This window comes from Eubalaena glacialis, chromosome 9 (assembly GCF_028564815.1).
Source record: "Eubalaena glacialis isolate mEubGla1 chromosome 9, mEubGla1.1.hap2.+ XY, whole genome shotgun sequence".
Lineage (NCBI taxonomy): Eukaryota > Metazoa > Chordata > Mammalia > Artiodactyla > Balaenidae > Eubalaena > Eubalaena glacialis.
Genome location: NC_083724.1, coordinates 71,275,630 through 71,300,608, shown reverse-complemented (window position 1 = coordinate 71,300,608; position 24,979 = coordinate 71,275,630). Strand labels below are relative to the sequence as shown.

At 37.5% G+C, this 24,979-nt stretch overlaps 1 protein-coding gene across 1 annotated transcript; it reads left to right on the top strand.

Annotated features, from left to right (window-relative positions):
• Positions 1-1,911: 1,911 nt before the first annotated feature.
• Positions 1,912-24,661, top strand: HACD4 (3-hydroxyacyl-CoA dehydratase 4). The gene is made up of 7 exons (XM_061199097.1): positions 1,912-2,033; positions 3,425-3,528; positions 5,811-5,938; positions 16,124-16,236; positions 20,464-20,570; positions 23,322-23,447; positions 24,339-24,661. Exons 1-7 carry the CDS (start codon positions 1,996-1,998, stop codon positions 24,419-24,421), a joined length of 699 nt encoding a protein of 232 aa, XP_061055080.1. The 5' UTR covers positions 1,912-1,995; the 3' UTR covers positions 24,422-24,661.
• Positions 24,662-24,979: the final 318 nt, after the last annotated feature.

The following is a 24,979-nucleotide window of genomic DNA, read 5'->3' as shown; positions in this document are numbered from 1 at the left end:
TGTGGAAGGGGAGGAGAGGGGAGGATGTAGATGCAGGGTCTCTGTTTTATGATAAAGGGTCGCTTCCTGCCTTCTCCTCTCGCCCCATTCCAGGCCATCCAGGACTTTATTCCTCTCTCGCTGCTCGGCCTGGGCACTGATGACGTTGATAACTGTTTAGCCACCAGTGTTTGCTTGTAAATCAGTTTCCTCTTTACATCAAATGCTCCCCAAGAGCAAGAACTGTGTGGGGTGGGCTTCCCTGGTGGCGCAGTGGTTGAGAATCTGCCTGCCAATGCAGGGGACACGGGTTCGAGCCCTGGTCTGGGAAGATCCCACATGCCGCGGAGAAACTAGGCCCGTGAGCCACAACTACTGAGCCTGCATGTCTGGAGCCTGTGCTCCACAACAAGAGAGGCCGCGATAGTGAGAGGCCCGCGCACCGCGATGAAGAGTGGCCCCCGCTTGCCGCAACTAGAGAAAGCCCTCGCACAGAAACAAAGACCCAACACAGCCAAAATAAATAAATAAATAAATAAATAAAAATAAAAGCCAGAAAACCTCTAAAAAAAAAAAAAAAAAGAACTGTGTGGGGTCATCTACACAGTGAGTGCAGAATGGGGACTCAGGGAAGAAATCAAGGCAGCCTCCCTGAGAGAACAGTTTCTGGAGAGAGTTGGGAAGGAAAGTTAAACAGTAAGGTGTTACGGACCAGGAAGATGGTAAGAAATAAAGAAGCATCTGATTATGAGAGCAGGCAGGGAGTTATGAGAAAAAGGAGAGAGAAAACTACATCCAGAGAGAAGCAGAAAGAATAAAATGTTTAATTCTAGGGTGGGAGAGATTTGAAGATGTTCCTAAACTGTGGTGAAAGCCAGTGGAAAGGACAGGATGGAGATGCAAGAAGCAGCTGTGGGTAATAACTGATGGAATGACTTTGAGAAGGGACTGGTGAATGCAGGAGAGGGATGAACTTCTGACCCAGGGCAGGAGGTGAGGGAAGGTGCAGAGAAATGGAGAGATGAGGTACCAGGTCAGAATGGCCCAGGAGGAAGGAAACTATAGCTAGCCTAATGGAAAAACAAAAACAAAAACCTTGAGGTTCTAATACTGCCATTTATCAGTCATGTGACCGGTGGCAAGCACCTTAACATATTTTTTAAAGGTTCAACTCCCTTTAGCTAAAATGGGGATACTACCTTCCAACTCCCCAAATCGGGTATATGGTCCTGCTTACTTGCAAGTGCTTCCTTGGCTTTTTGTTTGTTTTGTTTTAAATTTATTTGGGGATATTTCCCTTAGAGGGCAGAGAAGCTGGGAGATGGTCTGGATCTTATCAGCAAAGTAGGAAGTGGGTCACCAGAGCATGAAGGAGAGAGTGATGCCATAGGCCTGAGTGATCAGGAGGTTTCTGAGGGTTGGGCAAAGGATAGGGAGATGAACACAACGTGAATAAAAGGATTTGCAAGCATCAGTGAGGATCCAGGAGAAATGAGAGGGCAAGGATGTCTGATAGTGACGGAATCAGGCCTCTTGGCCGAAAAGGTGTTAGGGAAGGCGTGCTCACAATCGTCCTAGCCTAACCGCTCTCACAGGTGAGGGTAATGAGAGGCGCCACCTGGGGCTCACGCATCCCAGGAGGCTTTGGGATGGCTTGACTGCACGCTTCCGGGGTCAGGGGTCAGGGTCCGTTCATTTCTACGAGGCTGCAACGGAGTCTCAACCCAACGATTAGGAAGCCGGGTAAGCAGCCTGGTGCACCCTACTTGGGACTGGGGTGTGTTAGGGCCCCCGCCAGGCCGGCCCAGCCTCGGGCACCTGCCGCGCCTCGGCGTGCCAGTGGTGGTGCCGCTGGCTCCCGCCGCCGCAGGAACTTCAGGAACTTTTTTTTTTTTTGGTTAATTGCTGCGTGAGGAGAGGCCCCGCCCTTCCGCGCCCGGCCGCCCGGCCGCCCCTCCCGCGCTCCCGGCGGGTGTTCCTTCCCGGTCGGCGTGGAGGGCCTGGAGACGGCGGCCCATGGGACCCGTGGAGCTGCCCGCCTGGCTGCAGCCCAGGTAGGGCGCTCGGCAGAGGAGGGAGAGGAGGGGGTGCGGGAGGAGGGGCCGCCGGGGGTGAGGGTGGGGAACGGGGAGGTGGGTGGTGCCGATACTGATGAGCTGGGGGAGCATCGGCCAGCGCCCGAGCAAATTTACGCCCCACACTCCCTGGGGCTCTGGACAGGTATTAGCTAATTCAGTTGTCTCGACAACCCTAGGAGTAACTGTTATTTCCCCCATTTTATAGCTGAGGAAATGGGAAGGACAGGCTGCGTGGCCACCCTTCCTTTTGTGCGCTCTCTTGCCATCTTTCTCTTTCTTCCCCCTCCGCCGACCTGGAGCCCTTCCCTTGACTTTCTCTACCTGCTGCAGAAACACCAATCACACGTGTAGATTTCAGGGCCCAGTTCCAGAAAAACTGATTCAGTGGTATGAGGGTAGAGCCTGGGATGTGTATGTTTAACCCACGCGCCATGTGATTCTGCTGTAGGTTTGAGGGAGGAATTCCTCTTTCCCACTCATTTAGTAGTACTTGAGTCATCTGTAGGGGTGCCCAAGTAAAATCATCAAGCTACACTGTATCTGCTTCCCAACTAATTTGCCTTATTTCCCAGAGGTTTCACATCTCCAACTAGGAGAAAAATCTTGTCTACCCTGGGCAGGGCCACTCCCACCGCTTTTCCGAACCAGAGGCAACGCTTCAAACGGTGCTTTCTCTAGCTCCCTCAAACGTGTATCTGTCAATCTTCTCTTAGTCATCTCCCCAGCAACCCATTTTAAAAGCCAGCTTGACTTCCCATATCAGGCCCAAGTGACTAAACTGCTTTCTCTGTGTGTCTGGTGAAGGAAGCTATCTGCTCTTGCGAAATATAATAGGCGGTGGTGAGACACTGTCCCCAATCACATAATGCATTCAGAAGTCAGGTGTGTCCAATGACGGAATTATCCACCACCTGGGAATGCCACCATTGCTACTCCCCTCTTGTAACTATAAACTAGTTATCAAGTTCAAGTTCTGTACTTAGCAGGGACACATATCGACCACATCAGCCCCTCTCCATCCATATTTTCTTTTCAAAAATATTCAAAGCCTACTTTGCAATGCTTACTTTTATCCCTTGGGGAGCAGCAAGGTTAGAGGTTTATCAAAGATGAAAGTGGATTTTGAAATAGAACCATATTTGTCTTTAAACAAACTCAGGATGGTCACTTTAGCAGATAGTGTGTGCTTTCAAAATCTGATGGGGTTTAGAGGGGTAACCAAATAGAAGACTGATATGGAATAGTTGTCTCTTGCTTGCTCAGATTGGCCAGTAAGTTAGTGAGAAGATGTGTATAATGCTGAAAGGGTGATTATAAAGGAAGTGTTTAATATGTTTAAATGAAGTATTTTCCTGTATTTATTGTAGGTATAGGAAGAATGCCTATCTTTTCATCTACTACTTAATCCAGTTCTGTGGCCACTCATGGATATTCACAAATATGACAGTCAGATTCTTTTCATTTGGAAAAGGTAAAAGCCCAAAACAGTTTTGGATTTTTAACTTTTAATCCTCATTTTCACCTAGTCCTGGTTATAATAATTTTTTAACTTCTATGAACTGCACCTAATAGCCTTCACTTCTCTAAAATGTAGTGACCATATTTTTCAGTAAGCGTACTTTGTTCTTACTGCAAAAACCAAAACCTTTTTGGAGGAGGGGGGGAGGTAAGATGAGGGAAAGGTATGTGGCTTCCCTCTGAGTAGGCATTTGCCCTGAAAACATAGACACGGCATTGGGGTGGTGCCATTTCACTTTTCCTTTTTGGTTCTGCACCAAACCTTAGTAGATTTGGTGTGTGTTGTGGAAATCTGTAAATTCCAGTAAAACATTTTTTGCAGACAAATCAGTAATTAACCAATTCTTCTCTTGTTTTTTATTCCCCAGGTTTCAGATAACTGGAAAATACTAACAAATGAAAGACAAACTTTATATTCTCCAGGCTTCTATTTGGTCCCTTTAAAGAGCAATGTGTCCATAAGAAAATGACACACTTTGTAGATGACTCATCACCTATATGGGAGTTAGCATTAATGGTTTCAGTCATAAGCTTCCTCCACTTTCCTAAAAAGTAAAGATTTTAAATGCATTTCAGTTTTCCAAAAAATGAATCACTGTCATTTAACATTCTGACTGTCAAAATAACATTCTTTTCATGTTCCATCCCCACATGGGTAAGTGTCATCACGGTTTACAACTGTTGCATAACTTGACAATTTGAGCAACTGCTGGTTTCAGCTAAAAACAAACGTCTAGGAAATATCTGGGAAAAGTCATGCTGTGCTCATCAATTCAGACATCTGTATCATAAGAAAATTAATCTACTTCTGTGGCACCATAAACCATTTTATGTTGCTTTTCCTTACTGCAAATCTACAGATAAATTCTTGCCTTTGTTAAGAACCTCCAAAGATACAGCCTGAGGCTTGAATTTCAACTCTGAGTGTTGGGAGTCCTCAAGCAGAGGAAAACACAGGGCTTAGGAAAACTCCCCTTATATTTTTAGGAAAAAACATCACTTCTAGACCTTGGAAGTTAGCTGTGGCTTTGAGGGCATATTATAGGTCATTCACAACATGAGTAACAAGGCATGAACTCTTTCTTATGCTGCCTGGCCTTTCCAGTAGGAAAAATGCCTTAGTCAGCAGTGTACTTATTTCTTAATTGTTATCCTGCCGTTATAATTATAGAAGCTACGTATTATTAAAGAAACACAACCCATTCATATGGAAGGCAGACTGAAAAGAACTATGTGGGGTTCAGTACAGTTCCTGAGTCAATGTATAAATTAAGTAGCTCAACAGCACTCAAGCACCTGGACTAGTAACGTCTGCTACTTTCTTCCTTCAAGGAGCTGTGTGACTGATAATTCTCTTATAGCAAGTGCAGGGCCATGGATAAGAGCATGGACTGTCTATGCCTCAGGAATCATCTACGAAATGGGGATGATAATAATGTCTACCTCATATAGCTGCTGAGAAGAGACACCCTTTGTGTTTGATAAAGTATTATCATGTGAATGATCACTAGGGAGTGAAGACAACAAAGACTTCCCTAGAAGATTCTTAACATGGCGGGATTTCATTTTAAAATTTAAACCAACACATTTATCCTATTTAGAGGAACATTTGTTTGCCTTCCATTTCAGCTCTCTCCAGATGCAGTATTTCTTTTGGGCCCTCTGCAATGGGCCCAAGTTCCGGTGTTTAAAACTCACAGAAATCCAGAAAGCACTGACTACATATGTATGAGCCATAAATGCTAGATACATGTAAGATGTTATTTGATATCATGGCATCATTAATCTCATTTCCATAAAGCTTCTCTGAAATCGTATTTTCTCATCTCTGTCATTTTCTTGTCAATGGATAAGGTGTGGGCACCGCAGCTTCTTTAATAAACTCACCTCCAACCTGTTTTCACTGGTGTAGTCTAGAGTCTAGCTGTATACTTTTATGCTGGGATTGCTTTAGAATCACATAAATGGGGAATAAATGCTTTAGCTTTGGCCATGGAGCCTTCTTTTTCAAGTTTTAAATCCTTTCTGGAAGAGGAGCAATTAAAATGTACAATGATATAAAGTGCTTTCTTTGGTTACATAGTCTTTGTAATTTAGTAATCTGTTTAGGAAATTTCTCACATGTACTATGAAAAAGGAAGTAAGGAGTCTCAACTGTATTTCAAAGTGCTTTATAGGTTTGGGTTGTGATCTATGTTTTACTTACCATGTCTATTTTTAATTCACTGGACACAGATTCAATGGTTGACACTTTTTATGCAATTGGACTTGTCATGCGACTTTGCCAATCTATTTCCCTCTTGGAGTTGCTGCACATATATGTTGGCATTGAATCAGACCATCTTCTGCCTAGGTTTCTGCAGGTAGGTTTTAATCGCATTATTTGTATTATAGAATTTGTTGCATACTTTGTTCTATTTATAGCCTCTGTTGACTTTATGGCAGTGAAAAAGCCAACCTTTGCTAATTTGCAACCCACATCACTAACAAGGAGAATTCCATAAAAAACTTACCTCATCCTAAAACATTGCACACTTATAATAGCCAGTTGGAAAACATTCAGGGAAATGATGCTTGTCGCTCTGTGCAACACTGCAGTGATGCTCTGCTGGGATGAGATTTCACATCCACTTCCTACTCTCACTATGCCTCAGCCCTGAGCAGTATAGGACAGAGAGGCATAGGATTGGAGCCATTCAGACTTGGGTTTGGTGCCTGGCTCCTCTGCCTCCCACTGTGGGGTCATATTACCCACAATCATCGGGCTGTGTAGGGAAAAGGACACCACACACATTGCCTGGAAAATAATAGATTTTCCAAAAAAAAGTCCCCTTCACCCATGTCCAGAGATTAGAATACTCCCCAGCCATTTCTTGTTCATTCTGCCACTTTTACTGAATACAATTGGAAAGGAGAGATCATTCACGTTTATGTAGTGTAGTATCTAATCATATAGACCTGGGGATTCTACAGACCTGGATTTAAATTCCAGTTCTACCTCTTAATAGCTGTATGAATTTAAACAAGTCATGTAATTGTTCTGAATCTCATTTTCTCATGTGATGTAAAAATAACATGTATCTTCTGGAATAACTGAGAAAATGGGTTGGATAAGTTTCTAGGACTTAGTTAAGAATACAGTACCCCAATGGTGAAAAACTGAAACCATTTCCTCTAAGATCAGGAACAAGACAAGGATGTCCACTCTCACCACTATTATTCAACATAGTTTTGGAAGTCCTAACCATGGCAAACAGAGAAGAAAAAGAAATAAAAGGAATCCAAATCGGAAAAGAAGAAGTAAAACAGTTACTGTTTGCAGATGACATACCATACATAGAGAATCCTAAAGATGCCACCAGAAAACTACTAGAGCTAATCAATGAATTTGGTAAAGTAGCAGGATACAAAATTAATGCACAGAAATCCCTTGCATTTCTATACACTAATGATGAAAAATCTGAAAGAGAAATTAAGGAAACACTCCCATTTACCACTGCAACAAAAAGAATAAAATACCTAGGAATAAGCCTACCTAAGACGACAAAAGACCTGTATGTAGAAAACTATAAGAAACTGATGAAAGAAATTAAGGATGATACAAACAGTTGGAGAGATATACCATGTTCTTGGATTGGAAGAATCAACATTGTGAAAATGACTATGCTACCCAAAGCAATCTACAGATTCACTGCAATCCCTATCAAACTACCAATGGCATTTTCCACAGAACTAGAACAAAAAATTTAACAATATGTATGGATACACAAAAGACCCTGAATAGCCAAAGCAATCGTGAGAAAGAAAAATGGAGCTGGAGGAATCAGGCTCCCTGACTTCAGACTATACTACAAAGTTACAGTAATCAAGACAGTATGGTACTGGCACAAAAACAGAAATATAGCTCAATGGAACAGGATAGAAAGTCCAGAGATAAACCCATGCACATATGGTCACCTTATTTTTGATAAAGGAGGCAATAATATACAATGGAGAAAAGACAGCCTCTTCAGTAAGTGCTGCTGGGAAAACTGGACAGCTACATGTAAAAGAATGAAATTAGAACCCTCCCTAACACCATACCCAAAGATAAACTCAAAATGGATTAAAGACCTAAATGTAAGGCCAGACACTATCAAACTCTTAGAGGAAAACATAGGCAGAACACTTTATGACATAAATCACAGCAAGATCCTTTTTGACCCACCTCCTAGAGAAATGGAAATAAAAACAGAAATAAACAAATGGGACCTAATGAAACTTAAAAGCTTTTGCACAGCAAAGGAAACCATAAACAAGACGAAAAGACAACCCTTAGAATGGGAGAAAATATTTGCAAATGAAGCAACTGACAAAGGATTAATCTCCAAAATTTCAAGCAGCTCATGCAGCTCAACATCAAAAAACAAACAACCCAATCCAAAAATGAGTAGAAGACCTAAATAGACATTTCTCCAAAGAAGATATACAGATTGCCAACAAACACGTGAAAGAATGCTCAACATCATTAATCATTAGAGAAATGCAAATCAAAACTACAATGAGGTATCATCTCACACAGGTCAGAATGGCCATCATCAAAAAATCTACAAACAATAAATGCTGGAGAGGGTGTGAAGAAAAGGGAACCCTCTTGCACTGTTGGTGGGAATGTAAATTGATACAGCCACTACGGAGAACAGTATAGAGGTTCCTTAAAAAACTAAAAATAGAACTACCATATGACCCAGCAATCCCCCTACTGGGCATATACCCTGAGAAAACCATAATTCAAAAAGAGTCATGTACCACAATGTTCACTGAAGCACTATTTACAATAGCCAGGACATGGAAGCAACCTAAGTGTCCATCAACAGATGAATGGATAAAGAAGATGTGGCACATATATACAATGGAATATTACTCAGCCATAAGAAGAAATGAAATTGAGTTATTTGTAGTGAGGTGGATGGACCTAGAGTCTGTCATACAGAGTGAAGTAAGTCAGAAAGAGAAAAACAAATACTGTATGCTAACACATGTATATGCAATCTAAAAAAAAAAAAAGGTCATGAAGAACCTAGGGGCAAGATGGGAATAAAGACGCAGGCCTACTAGAGAACGGACTTGAGGATACGGGGAGGGGGAAGGGTAAGCTGGGACAAAGTGAGAGAGTGGCATGGACATATATACACTACCAAACGTAAAATAGATAGCTAGTGGGAAGCAGCCGCATAGCACAGGGAGATCAGCTCGGTGCTTTGTGACCACCTAGAGGGGTGGGATAGGGAGGGTGGGAGAGAGGGAGACACAAGAGGGAAGAGATATGGGGACATAAGTATATGTATAACTGATTCACTTTGTTATAAAGCAGAAACTAACACACCATTGTAAAGCAATTATACTCCAATAAAGATGTTTAAAAAAAAAGAATACAATACCTGGTTGCTATTGCTGTTATTTTAGGTATCATTTGTCTCTAGCCCTAGATGACCATTGTTCCTTTTAAAGGCAGGTTGAAGGAAGGTGGGAAAGTCACTGGTAGATATTTAGTATACGAAATCATTGCTGAATTAAGGCAAGAAAAACAAAAAAGTGGTATTTTCCATAAGGAGAGATAAGGGTTAAGTGACTATATGAGCATATGTTTAAAATTTACAGAAAAGGTATTTACATGAGTATAATTTTAACTATTTGCAAAATAAATTGGAAAAATGGATAACAAAATGTGACCAATTTGCATTGTAAAAATATTTGAAATATCAGAATCTGATTGTATTGCCAGCACCTAGCAAAGTACTTATAACAGAAACATACACCTTAAATTTTGTTGATTGAAGGAGTGGCATAGATCCTTGTATTAAAATTTGCTTAAAATACCATGAAAGTTTAAAAGATGAAAATTGGAGTATAAACTTGAGGAGCCTATCAAGAACTCAGCATTGCAAGTTCATGGGAGATTTTAAATTTTGCTTATTCAGTAAAAGTAGAGAAATAGTATTCATTAGGATGAAGACATTTTCAGTGTTGACATATCAAATGTAAAATAAAAATTGGGGCAATATTTAGAGTACAAACTAGTAACAGAGTAGTCAGCTAGCCAAGACCTAGATGGAAATGCCTTAAATGTATTTCCTTACAAAATAAAAAGGGGTACACATCTGTCCCAGAAGAAGCATATTATTTAGGAAAAGATTTATAGGTATTTATTATTTGTTAACAACTAAGATGCATATAGCATCGTCTAATGCTAATTTTAGAGAACAGAATTAACAACCCAGGTTAAATGAAAGTTGTATTCTGTCATATGGAATTATTTTGCTTGGAGTATGATCAAATTTATCTGAATCTAAGTCATGTTTTCTTTTGGCATACTTTTTTGGATTTTGTACTTTTTTAGGCTAAATTGGATAATATTAATTTTATGGTAAAACAGCAGTTTCAAAGTTAACAGTAGTGTTATTTTAGTTATTTCCAAAGAAGGAAATGCAAGTGAGAAACAGGACAGTTAAATTTGTAAGAAAGAAGAGCATCTTGAATATGTCTAGGAAATATGCATATATTTTATGCTTTCTGAAAGTATGTAGGCTTATCCAAAAATAGAAAGTATTATACAACTTAGAAATCTGATTTCTTGCAGTCCTAGAAATTCCAGAATATTTAAGTGTGATTTTAATCACTATTAATTGAAACTGTAGTGGCTTATGGAAGTATGATCACTGTAATCAGAATATATCCTGGTTTGGTAATTAAAAAATAATGACAAGTATACACTGACACTTTTTATTTAAAGGTGAGGTGGCAAAGTCTACTGTTGATGGGGCTCAAATGATTTTTAAGTTTGTGTTGTCAGGAGCAATCAGGGATCATCATAGTAGCGAAGACAATTACCATTCTCATCCTGAGCTGATTATTGTTAATTTTTGTTGTGGTGTTTGGCTTCCTCTTTTTATCTCTTTGAGATTTTACCTGTCCTGTTTCTTTTATTCATTTACTATCTTTTCTATGGTTTTCAGAATGGACATAGTATTGTAAAAAGCTTCAAGAACACAGCATCGGGTCCAAAGTTTCATTTTCTGCCCCCTTCTTTTATTAGAATTCTGCAGATAATTAGAAGAATTCCCTCATTATAAGATGACTCTGAGGCCCCTAACTTTAAAATAACCAAACAAAAGTCTAAAGTTGTGTAATTATTCTTGGTTTTCCTGTTTCCCCACTTTTAAGTGAAGAAACTAGTTAAGAATGTGGCTAATCATAGCTGATTGCATATAGTATCTGGAAAAATGCATGGTGTCTAGCTGCTTTCAAGTAGGTTGAAAAACAAGTCCGCTCATTTGTGATGTTATTTTGACATTACCTTTGTGAGATTGCTAAGTCACAACGGAATTCTCTTTTTTGGGAACTGGTCTTCCAAAATATCAAGATAAGTAATTCCCAAAAGCGGTAGGAACTCTTCGCTAGTTGAGCAATTAGAATCACATGTATCAAATGACGGTGGTGTGTGTTTAGGAGGGTATATTTGTTTTCTGTGTTTTCTTCTGTACATTTTAAAATGTTTTATACACATCTTTATTTTGACAGTTAGGGAAAAGCCACTTGATTTTCTAATATTACAATTGCTAAAAGAAACGGGGGGGAGCCCATTGACAATAAGACTATAGTAAGTTAACACAGAGATGTATAGTTTATGTATTTTTTAAAGATACAATTTAGAGGAAAAGGGCAAAACGATAACATAAATAGTTGTTTATATACATCCATTTTTGGAAACAATTACATGCCAATTAAAATTATATCAGGAAATAAAGTAAACTTTTGGTATTTTTAATTTATAAAATGGGAAAGTAAAAAAGGTCCAAAAGTAGAATATAACTATAATTAAAAGTGATAAGTGAAAACTCGGCATCTCTCCTCTCTAACGCCTTGCTCCCAAACGAGCTTGCGTATTTTATTAGCTTGATTTTTTAAAAAAAAGTTGAATTGGGAAACTATTTTAGTATATTTAATCAAAACAACTTGCTTTTATGGAGCGGAAATACCACCAACCCTGAAATATTGATTTTGAAGGGCTTTCTTCTGACTTCGCTTGTGCAGAAGCCCGAGAAAGAGGTTTTTATTGATACAGCTTTAGTATGTTTCAACTCAAGGAGAGGGGAAAATATCCACAAAACTAACCTTTGTATTATGACATTAGGCTGATGTGCCTTTAGGAAACCCTCAGAGTTATCCACTTTACTCCTTTACCTTTTGAGAAATGCTTGAAATGCAAAGACTTCATACATAACTGAATTAAAATGGCTAAATTCTGCCTCCTTACCTTTGCATCCCAATAAACGTCGCTGCACGTGTCTTCATTTTACACAATTTTTTAAATCCATAAATCAAAACACTGGGAGTTATTACCCCCAAATTATCATGCCTACAGAACTTCCATTTGTGAGCCCAAATTGCCAGAACAATTTTTATTTTTACCGATATCACATCCTATTTCTGATAAGGACAAGCAGGGGTCTGCTTGCCGAAAATCATTCCAAAGATTTCACAGTCACAGATTCATAAGAACACATATGAAGGATATACCCAAGGAGAGTGTCTTAAAATAAACCCTTTTAGGAAAACAGCAGAGTTTCACCCTAATTTCTTTTAATCCATGACACAGGTGCTTCTTTGCATTGCTAGATTTAATTATTTTTTTTCCATAAAGTCATATAGATTTTCTCTCCAGTTTTGAGCTGGGAACATGTTTATATTGTTAGAGATAAAACTGTACTGCGGATAGTGTTGTGCTATGAGATTCCCAAAACATTGATGCTCCCTGAGAATGAATTATTCACTCTGTACATAATGAATTATTACGTACAATTCACTCTGTATGTAAGATTTTCGACTTGTCTGGTATTTTTTGCATTTGATCAGTGGAGTTCTTTGGTGTGATAGTTATAAAGCAATATTCACAGTATAATTTTAAAGATGCTGAGATTAACTTTTTTATTCACTGATAGTCTTGATTATATAGGAAAATGTATTTTCCTGTAAATATACTAATCACTACATTAAATTATGCTTATTTTTATCTCCAGCATAATTACTTAACACAAAAGTTAAATAACATATCCACGTTCACATAAATTGTAAATGGTGGAGCAAAAATTTGGATTTGGGCTAGTTTTCCTGAACACTCCACTATTATGCTACATTTGTTTACAGTGTCTATCTCACAAACTAGGACATAAATACCATGAGGGTTGGGACTTGGTCTTGTTCACGGTGTTATACACCCCGGGATTCAGAATAGTGCACTCAATAAATATCTATTGATTGATGAATAAGTAAAAATATATAAATAGTATTTAGATGCTTTTGTCTTACAGAAGAATGTGGTGATTTGAATATTTAAGGGTATGTTTCTGAAGTTCTCAACAAAAGTTTACAGGATTTAAAATAGTTTGGGTTATCCTTTTAGTAATATAATAGTCTTTGAGGCTAAAACTAATTTATTTTTAAGATTGTAGAAATTCTCTCTAGTTGAAGTATGATTTTTTACTACTTCAGTAGTTTATAACTAATTTGCTAGATGCCATTTATAAAGTAACAGTTTTAGTCATTGCTTAATCTGGAGTTCAGGATTCCCAAATAGAACATAAAAATGCAAAATATTTTTATTTTGTAGTTACCAAATTTTTGAGTTAACCGCATTACCACTATGTTTAATTTGGCCTAAGTTACAGTGTTTTTACTGTGCTTTTATTCTGCCTGTTAGAGTTGCACTAAACATTACAAGACCATTCATTAGTAATTGTCATGTTCTCATAGGATTTGTTTAAAATGACAAAGTGCTAAGTTTTCCCAAGTGTAAAGCTCCAAATAACTGGTCAAACTATTATATGTAAAGAAAAGTAATAAATTTTAAAAGTCTATTCTTCAAAATTATTTTGGTGTTGATTTAGAAAATCAAGTACGTTCTTGTTTTAAGGTTTAACTTTTCAGGAGAGGCTTTTTTTTTTTGAGAATAGACTATAACATAGACATTATGCGAGGGTGTAGCCCATAAAATAACAAAGGTGAAAATGTCTTAGTGTTTCAGAACAAGGAATTTAGAATGACATTGTCTAGACTTTGATTCCATATCTATAGGCAAGTCACTTTCACTTTGTAAAATGCAGTGTCCTTTGTAAAAGGCAGATAATAACAATAGCACTTCTTAGGGTCGTTATGCAGATTAAATGAGATGGCGTGTGTTTGGAACCTGGCACAAAGTAACTAATAAATATTGACTTTTTACCAATTTAAGAATATTGCCTCCTAAATTCTCCCATTATATTGCCATTGAATGGTCAAGTTAGAGTTAAATAACCATCAGATAATTTGTTAATTAGACTGACATCGTATGGGGGGGAGGGCCTTCACATACCTTCCTGTATGTATGTGGTTGTGTTTTGGGGGGCATGCTGATTGCTGATTTCTCTGCAATCAGGTTACCGTCACTAACATGCCACAGTCCCTCACGTGATGATTTTAAACAGAGTGAGTTTCTTTGTGCAGCTCCAGTCTCTCTCTTTTAGGAGAGTTTTCCCTCCCTACTCATCAGTTGAGGGGCAGCCTGACATCAGGGATTGCCTACAACTCTGGAAACCAGGAGACTTGGGATATATATGTTTCCAGGTCTGCCACTAGTTTGGGCACGTCACTTAACTTCTCTGGTTCCCAGTTTCCTTATTTGTAAAAAGGTGGGGTTGGGCAAGTATCTAGCAGGGCCCTTAGAGAGCCATCTTATCAAAAGGTGGCTTATGTTCTCTCTTTCAGTAGTCAGCCATGTAATTAGAAATATGTGTGTATGCATTCATGTGTGTATCTCCTGAGATTTTTGTCAAAAATTAGATAATTTTCCTAATTAGCAGGCACTGATCAAATGTAGGATTAGGCAGTGCCTAAATACTTGTTTGCTGCTAAGATCTTGTATCCGAAGGCTGCCGGGTGTCATAGCAGCAAGCTTGGATCATTCAGTAATTATCATTGCAGTTAAGTCTAATTCGTTGTATAAATACGGTTAAATCAAGAAACTAGGGCATTGTAAAGAAAGACTGACAAAAGAAAAACAGCCATGTAGGTAGCTTCCATTGATTGACTAAGGTTTGAATCATATCTAAGTTCCTTAGCCAAGCAAGGGCCCTCTTGACTCACCAATGTGGTTATAAACACGCTGATACAGCTTCTGCATGTGGATTTCTGATCATGTGGCCCAATGTTGGCAAATACTGGATTTCTCTGCACTAGGTGATTTTCCAGGACTAACACTATGATTCTAAGTCATAGATTATCCCAGTCTTTAGTCCTTGATCCGCTTTAAAAATAAAGACAGCTATTGAAAAATACAAAGCAGCCCTCGTCTTTCCTTTATCACTAATATGCTCCCTCAATCTCAGGTATATTTTCCTTCGACCATTGTGAGGAAAGTAAAATGTTCTATTAAAAACAAACAAAAAATGCAGAGTGTACAAAGTATATTAATATGGCATAAGAAGGCACATTATATTTAGAATGGAAAGAGGAATGTATATTTTGAGGTCAGTAACTGGAGCTGAGCCATAAGTGTGTGCATTCTAAATGATTTATAGATGCTTACTGACTTGGAAAAATATGAATTTGTTGAATTCTTTTCATTTTCCACTAGCTTATGTGGGTTAGGATTATATTATTTCGCTTCCCCTTTCTCCCACCTCCCACCCACCCCCACCAAAAAAAACAAAAAACAAAGCACAACCCCCCAAACCCCCCAAAACTACGGGGGCTTCCCTGTTGGATGAAATGGAAATTTCTCAGCTTGTCATTCAAAACTCTTCACATCCCAGCCCCCAACACATTTTCAATTTTATCTCCTAGGATTCCCTTCTGTGCACCTCCTCTCTAGCCCCCAGGGGTTCTCCTTACTCCCCAGCACACCGTGTGTTTTCACACCTCTGCCTCTTTGCTCAGGCTGCTGCCTTGGCCTAGGATGCCCATTCTCCTATGCAGTCTACCTGACAAACCCCTGTCCATTCCTCAAGATCCAACTGAAATGTTGCCTCCATAAATCTCTCTGCATCTTTTTCTCAGACAGGTATCTCCCTCCCCTGTGCTCCCATATATAGCCCTTTAAATGACAGCATTATTCACACTGTGTTATAGTTACTGCCCCACATTCTCCTACCATTGCTACCCTGTGTAGCAAGGACCATGCTTTCATTATATATGTAGTCTTAGCATCTGATACATAGTGGACACTCAATAAAAGCTTGTCAAAGTGAGTAAAAACCATGTGTGCATGTATCACAGGAAGGGACATGCCCTGATTCAGATGAAATATGTTATCTTTTTATTCATTGCATATAATTTGGAGAATGTAGAAAAACAAAAAGGAGGAAATGAAATTCATCTGTAACCCTGCTCCCTCAGAGATCATGTTAACTGTGTAGTATATATATTTATAGTTAAAGCATACTTTTAAGAGGAAATCTAGTTTTTAAAATTAGAAAATTACCTACCTGCTTAACAGATGATCCTAATTCTTGACTTTGCTATTTCTTTGTTAGCTCACTGAGAGAATAATCATCCTCTTTGTGGTGATCACCAGTCAAGAGGAAGTCCAAGAGAAATACGTGGTGTGTGTTTTATTCATCTTTTGGAATCTATTGGATATGGTTAGGTAAGGAGGCAAAATAATCTCTTAAAACAAAGCCAAATTGCTTTCTACAGTGAAGCCAGTAATAGCTGCTTATTACATTTGGTTACTCTGAATGAGAGAGAAATACATAACCCCTTTTCATATTATTTTATCTTGATATGGAAATGTATTTTTAGTGCTTTATGTAATGGGCATTTCAAAGATAATGGAAACCTACCATGGTATCAAGAGCAAATCATTGCATCAGGTTCCCAGCAGAAGACTTGGCATACACCAATTTGGAATAAACCTCGCAGCTGTTGCTAATGAAAGGCGTTCTTTGCAATTGCTCTGGTATGTGTTACTTTAATAAGCAAAGCAAGACTTTTATTCTATCATAGTCACAATTTACAAAGTTGGTTTCTTAGAATTCAAGAATATTTTAAATATAGGGCCTTATCTCTCTGGGGAAAAAACACACCTCCACAAACATATTTGTATACAATTCCAGCGGGTTCAAATAACTGAAATTCTTTCATGGACTCACTGGGAATCCTTGGACCTCAGGTTAAGAACCCTTGCTCCAGATGGTGTTATGTTTCCTTCTAATTCTAAAACTTTGTGTGTTATCTCTACCAGCAGTGGTGTAAAATTGCTTAGCCCTTTGCTCAGTGGCTCACTTTGGAGAGGCTCCTAACTGCTACTTCAAGCTCTCGCAAATGAGAACTGTCCCTCCTGCTTGAAAGATCTGAATGTGGATGGGTAACAAAAGAACCCTAGCATTTTAGCTGAGGTTATATAAATTCTTTATTATATTGTCAATAACTTGGCTGAGTTAAGATATTCTAAGTAGAATGAATTTAATGAAATATTTTGTTGAATTAAAGTGACTATAATTCTTTGTTATATATAACTTAGTTATTTCTCACTTTTAACTGAAAGATTTGTGGACTTAGGGCAAACTTCAGGGAGTTTTGTAGCCCATGACTTTCTGTTTATGAGACATGGAGCCTCATCTGGGACTGTGGCTTTCTGATGTTTCATTCTCTGGTTTGCCCAACTCTTTCAGTGTCGATTCAGTCTCAGATAAGCTCAGTAGACCCATTAGAGAACAAAGTGGTTTTGGCATTGAGAGTGGTATCGTGATGTGATGGAAAGACTTTTGGACATAGAAGTGGAAGATCTCAGGATGAACCTCACCTCCACTGCTTACCTGCTATATGATCTTGGGCAAATCACACAACCTTAAAAATAACAGCAATGCGATAATTCATGGACCTTAATATTTACCCTTTTAAAGTATAAAATTTGTCGATTTTAGTGCATTCAAAGACATGTGTAACCATCACCACTATCTAATTTGAGAACATTTTCATCACCCCCAAAAGAAGCCCCAAATCCATTAGCAGTCTCACCCAATTCCCTTTTCCTCCCAGCCCTGGCAACCACTAACATAACTGTCTGTATGTATTTGCCTATTCTGGACATTTCATATAAATGGAATCATATAATATGTGCCTTTTGTGACTGGGTTCTTTCACTTAGCATAACGTTTTCAAGGTTTGTCCATGTTTTAACAGGTATCACTATTTTATTTCTTTTTATGGCTGAATAATATTCCATTATATTGATATACCAATTTTTATTTATTCATTTATCAGTCAGTGGACATTTGGGTTGTTTCTACTTTTTGGTCAGGAGGAATGCTGCTGTGAACATCCATGTACAAGCTTTTGTGTGCACATATGTTTTCATTTCTCTTAACTTAGGAGTGAAATTCCTAAGTACTGAACCTTTCTAAAACTCATTTTTTTTCTCTGTAAAATGGGGGCAGAATTATCTTCCCAATTTACCCTAGAATGACTTTTTGAAAAGCAACTTCCTCAACCTGATAAAAGCATCTGTGAAAACTCCACAGCTAACGTGATGGTTAATGATGAAAGACTGATCTTTCTTCCAAAGATCAGGAACAAGACAACAATGTCTACTCTTGCCTCTTCTATTCAACATTGTACTGGAAGTTCCAGGCACGGCAGTTAGGCAAGAAAATGATGTAAAAGCATCCACATTGGAAAGGAAGCAGTAAAATTATCTCTCCTGGCAGATGACATGATCTTGTACATAAAAAATCATAAGGAATTCACTAAAAAATATTAGAATAAGCTAGTTCAGCAAAGTTGTAGAATACAATATTAATATACAGTTGACCCTTGAACAACGTAAGGGTTGGGGTGCTGACCGTCCGCACAGTTGAAAATCCACATATAACTTATAGTTGGCCCTTTGTATAGAGGGTTCCTCTGTATCTTAGGTTCTGCATCTGGATTCAACCAACCCCAGATAGTGTAGTACTGTAGTATTTACTATTGAAAAAAATCTGCATATAAGTGAAGTTCAAACCTGTGTTGTTCAAGGGTCAACTGTACAAAAATTAATTGTATTCTACACATTTGCAATGGCCTATCCTAAAATAAAATTAAGAAAACAAAACATCAAAAAATAAAGTACTTAGACATAAATTTAACAAAAGATGGGCAGAACTTGTACTCTAAAAACTATAAAACATTGTGCAGAGAAATTAAAGAAGATCTAAATAAATGGAAAGATATTCCGTGTTTATGGGTTGAAGACAACGTTTTTAAGATGGAACACTCCTCAAGTTGATCTACAGATTCAATGCAATCCTTATCAGAATCCCAGCTGGCTTCTTTGCAGGAGTTGAGAAGCTGATTCTAAAACTCATATGGAAACCCAAGGAACCCAGAGTAGCCAAAACAATCTCAAAAAAGAAGAGCATAGTTGGAAGATTCACACTTCCCAATTTCAAAACTTATTACAAAGCAACCAAAGTTGCACACATCGAGTGTGATAACGGACATAAGGATATATCGTGGGATAGAATTGACAGTCCAGATATAAACTCTCAAATTTGTGGTCAATTGATTTTTGACAGGATGCCAAGGTCATTAAATGGGGAAAAAATAGTCTTTTGGTCAAATGGTGCTGGGACAGCTGGATATCCACATGCAAAAGAGTGAATTTGGTCCTTTACTTTGCACCATACAAAAATTAACTCAATGGATTGAAAACCTAAATGGAAGAGCTAAAACTATAAAACTCTTAGAAGAAAACATAGGGGTAAATGTTTTTGATCTTGGATTTGACAATGGATTTTTAGATTTAATACCAAAAACACAAGCAACAACAAAAAGAGATACATTGGACTTCATCAGAAGTGATTTTTAAACATATGAAAAGATTCTTACCTACTCTTGTAATAAGAGAAAAAAATCAAAGTAGTGAGATACCATTTTTCCCTTATATTGGTAAAGAATAAAAAGTTTGATAACATGCTATGTTTGGTGAGTGCTTGCACTGCTGATGTATATTATATATAGTATATACACACATAGGTAAGTATATGCAAACATATTTTGGAAAGAATATATGAGAAATTGGCATTGGTCATTGCCTCTGAGGAGTGGAATTAGGGTCCTGGAATGAGAGAAAGATTTACTTTTCTGCATTCATGTTTTCAAGGTTTTGAATTTTGTTTTGCCATATGTATGCACTGCCTTTTCCAGTAGTTCTAAGTATGGTCCTTGGACCAGTGGCATCAGCGTCACCTGGAACTTGTTTGTAATACAAATTCTCAGGTCCACTGAATCAGACACTCTGGAGATAGGGCCTAACGATTTGTGCTTTAGCAAGCCCTCTGAGTGATTCTGATGTATGCTTAAGCTTGAGAAATGAAAAGATTTTGACTCCTTCATCTATTACATCATAAAGGCAGGTTTAAAACCACCTCCTATACCCAAAACAAGCTCCTAAGGCCAGTTCTTTAATTATTCACACAAGATGGCACATATTTTTTTTTATTTTTTAAATTCATTACCTAGATATTTACAAGTCTGTCTGTCTTAAAAACTTAGCCTCTCCATAAAATGGGCTTGGCTTCTGAGTGAAATTGAAGTCACTATTTGAGGAAACTTGTAACTGTAATTTGCTGGGAGATAAGAGTTACATTTTTCTCTCTTCCCTCTATAATTATCCATGATCCACCCCATAAGATAAGCCAGACTGACATGGTTCCTCTCTCTCCATTTTTTACCTCTTCTCCTGCTTACATTACATGAAATAAAGTAAGGAATTTGTGTACTCTCCAGTTTTATCTGTGTATTCAATTACACAGTAAGGTATTTTCTTCTCCTGCTATTTCCCAGACATCAGCAGCAAATGATGTTTATGAGCGAACTCGTCTCCTTTCAGGTACACTTACAGCATGTTATCAGTCATTGGAATATCCTATGCTGTCTTGACATGGCTCAGTCAAACACTATGGATGCCGATTTATCCTTTGTGTGTTCTCGCTGAAGGTAAGAAAAGAGTGACTTTTCTGTATTGCTTACTGACAAAAGCAATCCTGTTATAATGATTCACAAAACTTTTTGATGATTAAGTTACTATTTTTGCTACTGTTCAGCTGACTCAGTGTTATCTTTCCTGGCATACTTCCCTTGATGCAAAGAAGCAAAACATTAAAAAGTAAAGTTAAGGGGGAAGCAGCTCTGCACAGTAGACAAAATATTGGATGAGGAATGAGGACATCTGAGGGCCTTTAACTTCATTAACTTGCAGAGTTTGGGTAAATCATTTAACCTCTCTAAGTCTGTTTACTCATCCAAAGGGGATTTAACATTTAATGACTCAGTGATTATTTGTAATGCATAGAAATTCAGTTCCCTCTTGGCTGGGCTAGCCTTCCCACTTACCATTTACCATGCTGCCTACTCTCTGCCAGTGACAGTTAACTCTACCTTTAGATGAGTCATTAGTTTCTCAGGGAAGCGTTCCTCAATTTCCTCATCAACATTAATTCCCCCAATGAATCTCTTTTGTAATACCTATCTTAGTTGTAATTAGACCTTTGTGTGATTCTTTGATTAATGTCTATTTCCCTGTCTAACCTCTAAGCTCCATGGGGATCTGGAGTTGTCTTTGTTTCTTTCTTCCTTTGTCTTATGCACCCAGTATACATGCTCAAGAAACAATTAATTATTAAATACAATGTGAAGTAGGCTAATTACTTAGCCTAAATGTAAACCTAAAGCTTAAAATCAAATAATTAAAAGCATCATTTTGCAAAGAGCTTGAGGATATTTGGGGAATATTTGCTTCCCTCTGTAATGCATTTAGCAGACTGGTAAGGAACTCTGAAACAGACATGATACAAGTTTTTGAAAACCAAAGGCATAAAGAAATTAAGAGAGCACATGTTAAGTAACTAAGGGAAAACATACAGAAATATTTAACATAAAATGATGGTGACGTTGGCAATAATTATAAAGTATATATGATATAATCACATGTTGTCTGTCTACCCGTGAGCAGAGAAAAGGAGCTTATATCATAGTAAATCACATTAGATATAATTTAAAAATCTGTTTTGTTTCCAAACAGACTATGCCAAAAGAATCTAGGGAATAATCTTCTTGAAAACCATAAAAAATGGATTGGCCATTTATTTGAGAACAAAATCCATCACTCATTGAAACATTTATTTATTAAGTACATTCATTTGTTAGATAATATGAAAAATACTATAAAGAATATATAAAGGAATAAAGTAGAAGTATGACTAATATTTTCCTAAAAATAGCAATGAGTAAATATATAGGAAACTTTTCTTTTTATTCTATAATTGTAAGCATTCTCCTTTCTTAGGAAAGCCATGTTTATATATAGTTGCCATAAAATGCACATTCTTTTATTAAAATTAGATTCATAAACTTATTCTTGCAATTAAAAAACAAAGTATATCCAGAAAAATTTTGAAAGCACGTATAACAAAATATCAATAATGATTAATTCTGGGTGGTAGAGCGTAGTAATTTTATCTTTATATATTTCTATATATTTCAAATGTCCCAAAGTATAAAAACATGTAGTTAAGAAAACCTGCTTGACTTTTGATAATTCTAATATCTTTTAATAACTATAGTTTCCCATCTGATAATATAAGACAAAAACCAAGTTCATATTCATAATCAAATCAACTATACTAATAAAATGCCAGAGACTTAGGTGCTGCCCATGGAAATCTTAGATGGCATGCTTTAGTGTCAGTTGCAGACTCTGTGCCGATTCCACTCTCTGGCTCTAACAGCTGTGGGCACCTGGGTTTTCCTCTGTCTTTTTAAAAAAGGAAATTAAAAAATAATAATTTTAGACTCACAATAAGTTGCAGAAACAGTGCATTGTTCCCATGTACCTTCACTCAGCTTACCCTGATGAGAACATCTTATATAACCATAGTACATTATCATTTTATTCCATGAAATGTTATACAAAGTCTATACATGGGACACAATTTCATAGAATGTCCATCTCTTTTTATTTGACACGAGCCTCCTCCCTCAAAATAACTTAGGCCAGCATTTCTCACACGATTCCTCAGAATTTTTATTAAGTACTGCTGGGATGGGGAGGAAGAAAGAGCTATTCCGAGACCAGTTAAGCTGAGGAAATGGGTGAAACCAGTTTCTTTATTGCAGAACTTGACAGAATCTCTGCTATACCAATGTGTGTTATGAAACTCCAAGAGGAGAATATATGAAGCATTTTCCATGTTCATTCGTCTGTAACCCCTACTTGTGGCTAAGAGGACAGGTATTTTGAGATACAATTTTCTGTACGAACTACTATGTATAAAATAAATAAGCTACAAGGATATATTATACAGCACAGGGAATGTAGCTGATATTTTATATTAACTATAAATGGAGTATAGCCTTTAAAAATTGTGAATCACTCTGCTGTACACCGGAAGCTTATATTGTACATCAACTATACCTCAATAAAAAAAGAAACACTGTAAACTGTTTTTGTGTAGGCATAATAAAGTTAAAAATGGACAAAATTCAACAAATCACATTGCTGTAATGGCCTTGCCAATCTGATCAGCGGATTTCTATATCAAACTATAGCTTTGGCAAAAGGATTCAGCAATTATCACAAAATGGTCATTATCAAATTCAGAATATCCTTCAACTATGCATACATATATACACATCCCTGTAGCAAGTTAAGGAGGGAAACCTTCATGATTCCTTTTTTTCTTTAAACAGCATTTGCCATCTATCAGTCACTGCCTTATTTTGAATCATTTGGCACTTACTCCACAAAGCTGCCCTTTGACTTATCCATCTATTTCCCATATGTGCTGAAAATATATCTCATGATGCTCTTTATAGGTAAGTGGCTTTTCTGTTTTGTTTTGTTTTTGTATTCTTTCTGTGCTTTTTGGTTTGTGCTGCCATCTACCTTAGTAGAAGGGTCTGTAAACATGGGAGAGATGGAAAAAGAAGGCTGACATGACGAACTAGACCTTGTTAGTAAAGTATTTAGAAGTTATAATGCTTTTTGCAGGTCATCATGAAATCAAATATATCACTGTTTGCACTGTATGAACAAGAACAGTTTTACTAGTAGAAAATGTAACTGCTTTGTGTATGAAATATAAAAGTTTTCACCACAAACACAAGCATCTACAAAGAAAATCTCGATGTCAAACTAAGTAAACTTGGCTATTTCTGGATTTCCCATTTATATCTGTTTTGCTTCCTGTTTGTTTGCCCTTATGTGCTAGCATTTCCTAGCAGGCAAGTGGGAGTAGGTGCTAAAGGCTCAAGAAAAATATATAGGACAAAAACTTACAGTTGAGAAAATCTAATCAATTAATTAATTTGTCCAGGAAATTGGGAAACAGGCTTCTGTTGTTGAATTTTAGTTTCTCCAGGTCTAACCTTCACAAGTCCTTAAGATAATTATTACCTCTAGAAGATAACAACTATCAGGTATGTAAGAACAACACATGAGAAGACAAATGTAAAACTTTAGGGGAAATGGAGAGAGCTAAAGAAAAGTTCCTTCCTTGCAATAAACAGAACAGTAAGATGGAAGAGTTTGCTTTACTTCCCCTTCTGCAGAAAATCTGGACACTCTTTAAGTATTCCTTCTTTGAGTCTCCTTTGCAAGTGTCTTCTCCCTGGACTCCAGGCAGCACTCTATATTTCAAAACCATGGTTCTTTCCACAGAGATGGTTAATCAGTCTTAATTTTTGCCATTTCTTTCTCCACATCAGGTATGTATTTTACCTACAGTCATCTTTACTCAGAAAGAAGAGACATCCTCAGAGTCTTTCCCATTAAAAAGAAGAAAATGTGAAGCACGGCACTCTGATGTGACATAAGAAAGGAGAGGCTGTGGATTCAGCTGCAGTAAACACAACACAGGTGGAAAAATACCTAGTATTTCATAAAAATCCATGACATGCAATAATTGCTCTCCTCCCCAAAACTCTTGACATATACAGCAGTCTGTGTTTCTCACATGTTGTTTTTAGTATGTATACTCTTCACGACCTGTTTCACCAAAGCTGTGAATTTTACACAAGTTAAGTTTATATTGTGTGAAGCCTGATTATTTTCCTGTAAGGTTAATGAGAAATAAGATTTTAACTGGAGTAGATTCTGTTAAACTAAGAAACCAAAGTTGTTAACCTAAATTACATCTATTTACATCTATTTCTTTTCACTTCTGAGTTCCCAAGTAGCAGCTGATCTGTGGGAGGGGAGTGATGTGTAATATGTTCTGTATTTTTCTAGAATAACCTATTTTATAGACAGATGTCACTGTCCCCAGAGTTAACCCCACCTTAAACATTAGACACACTTAGAAAATTAAGCATTTTTCCAAACCCTGAAAGAGTATTTGTTAATATTA

What these genes read in the sequence shown, in the direction of transcription:
- HACD4 (XM_061199097.1), top strand. Translation starts at nt 1,996, where the DNA reads ATGGGACCCGTGGAGCTGCCCGCCTGGCTGCAGCCCAG. An exon ending in AATCTATTGGATATGGTTAG is followed by an intron (nt 16,237 to 20,463) that starts GTAAGGAGGCAA and finishes GTCTCCTTTCAG; the next exon opens with GTACACTTACAGCATGTTAT. An exon ending in TTTGTGTGTTCTCGCTGAAG is followed by an intron (nt 20,571 to 23,321) that starts GTAAGAAAAGAG and finishes TTCTTTAAACAG; the next exon opens with CATTTGCCATCTATCAGTCA.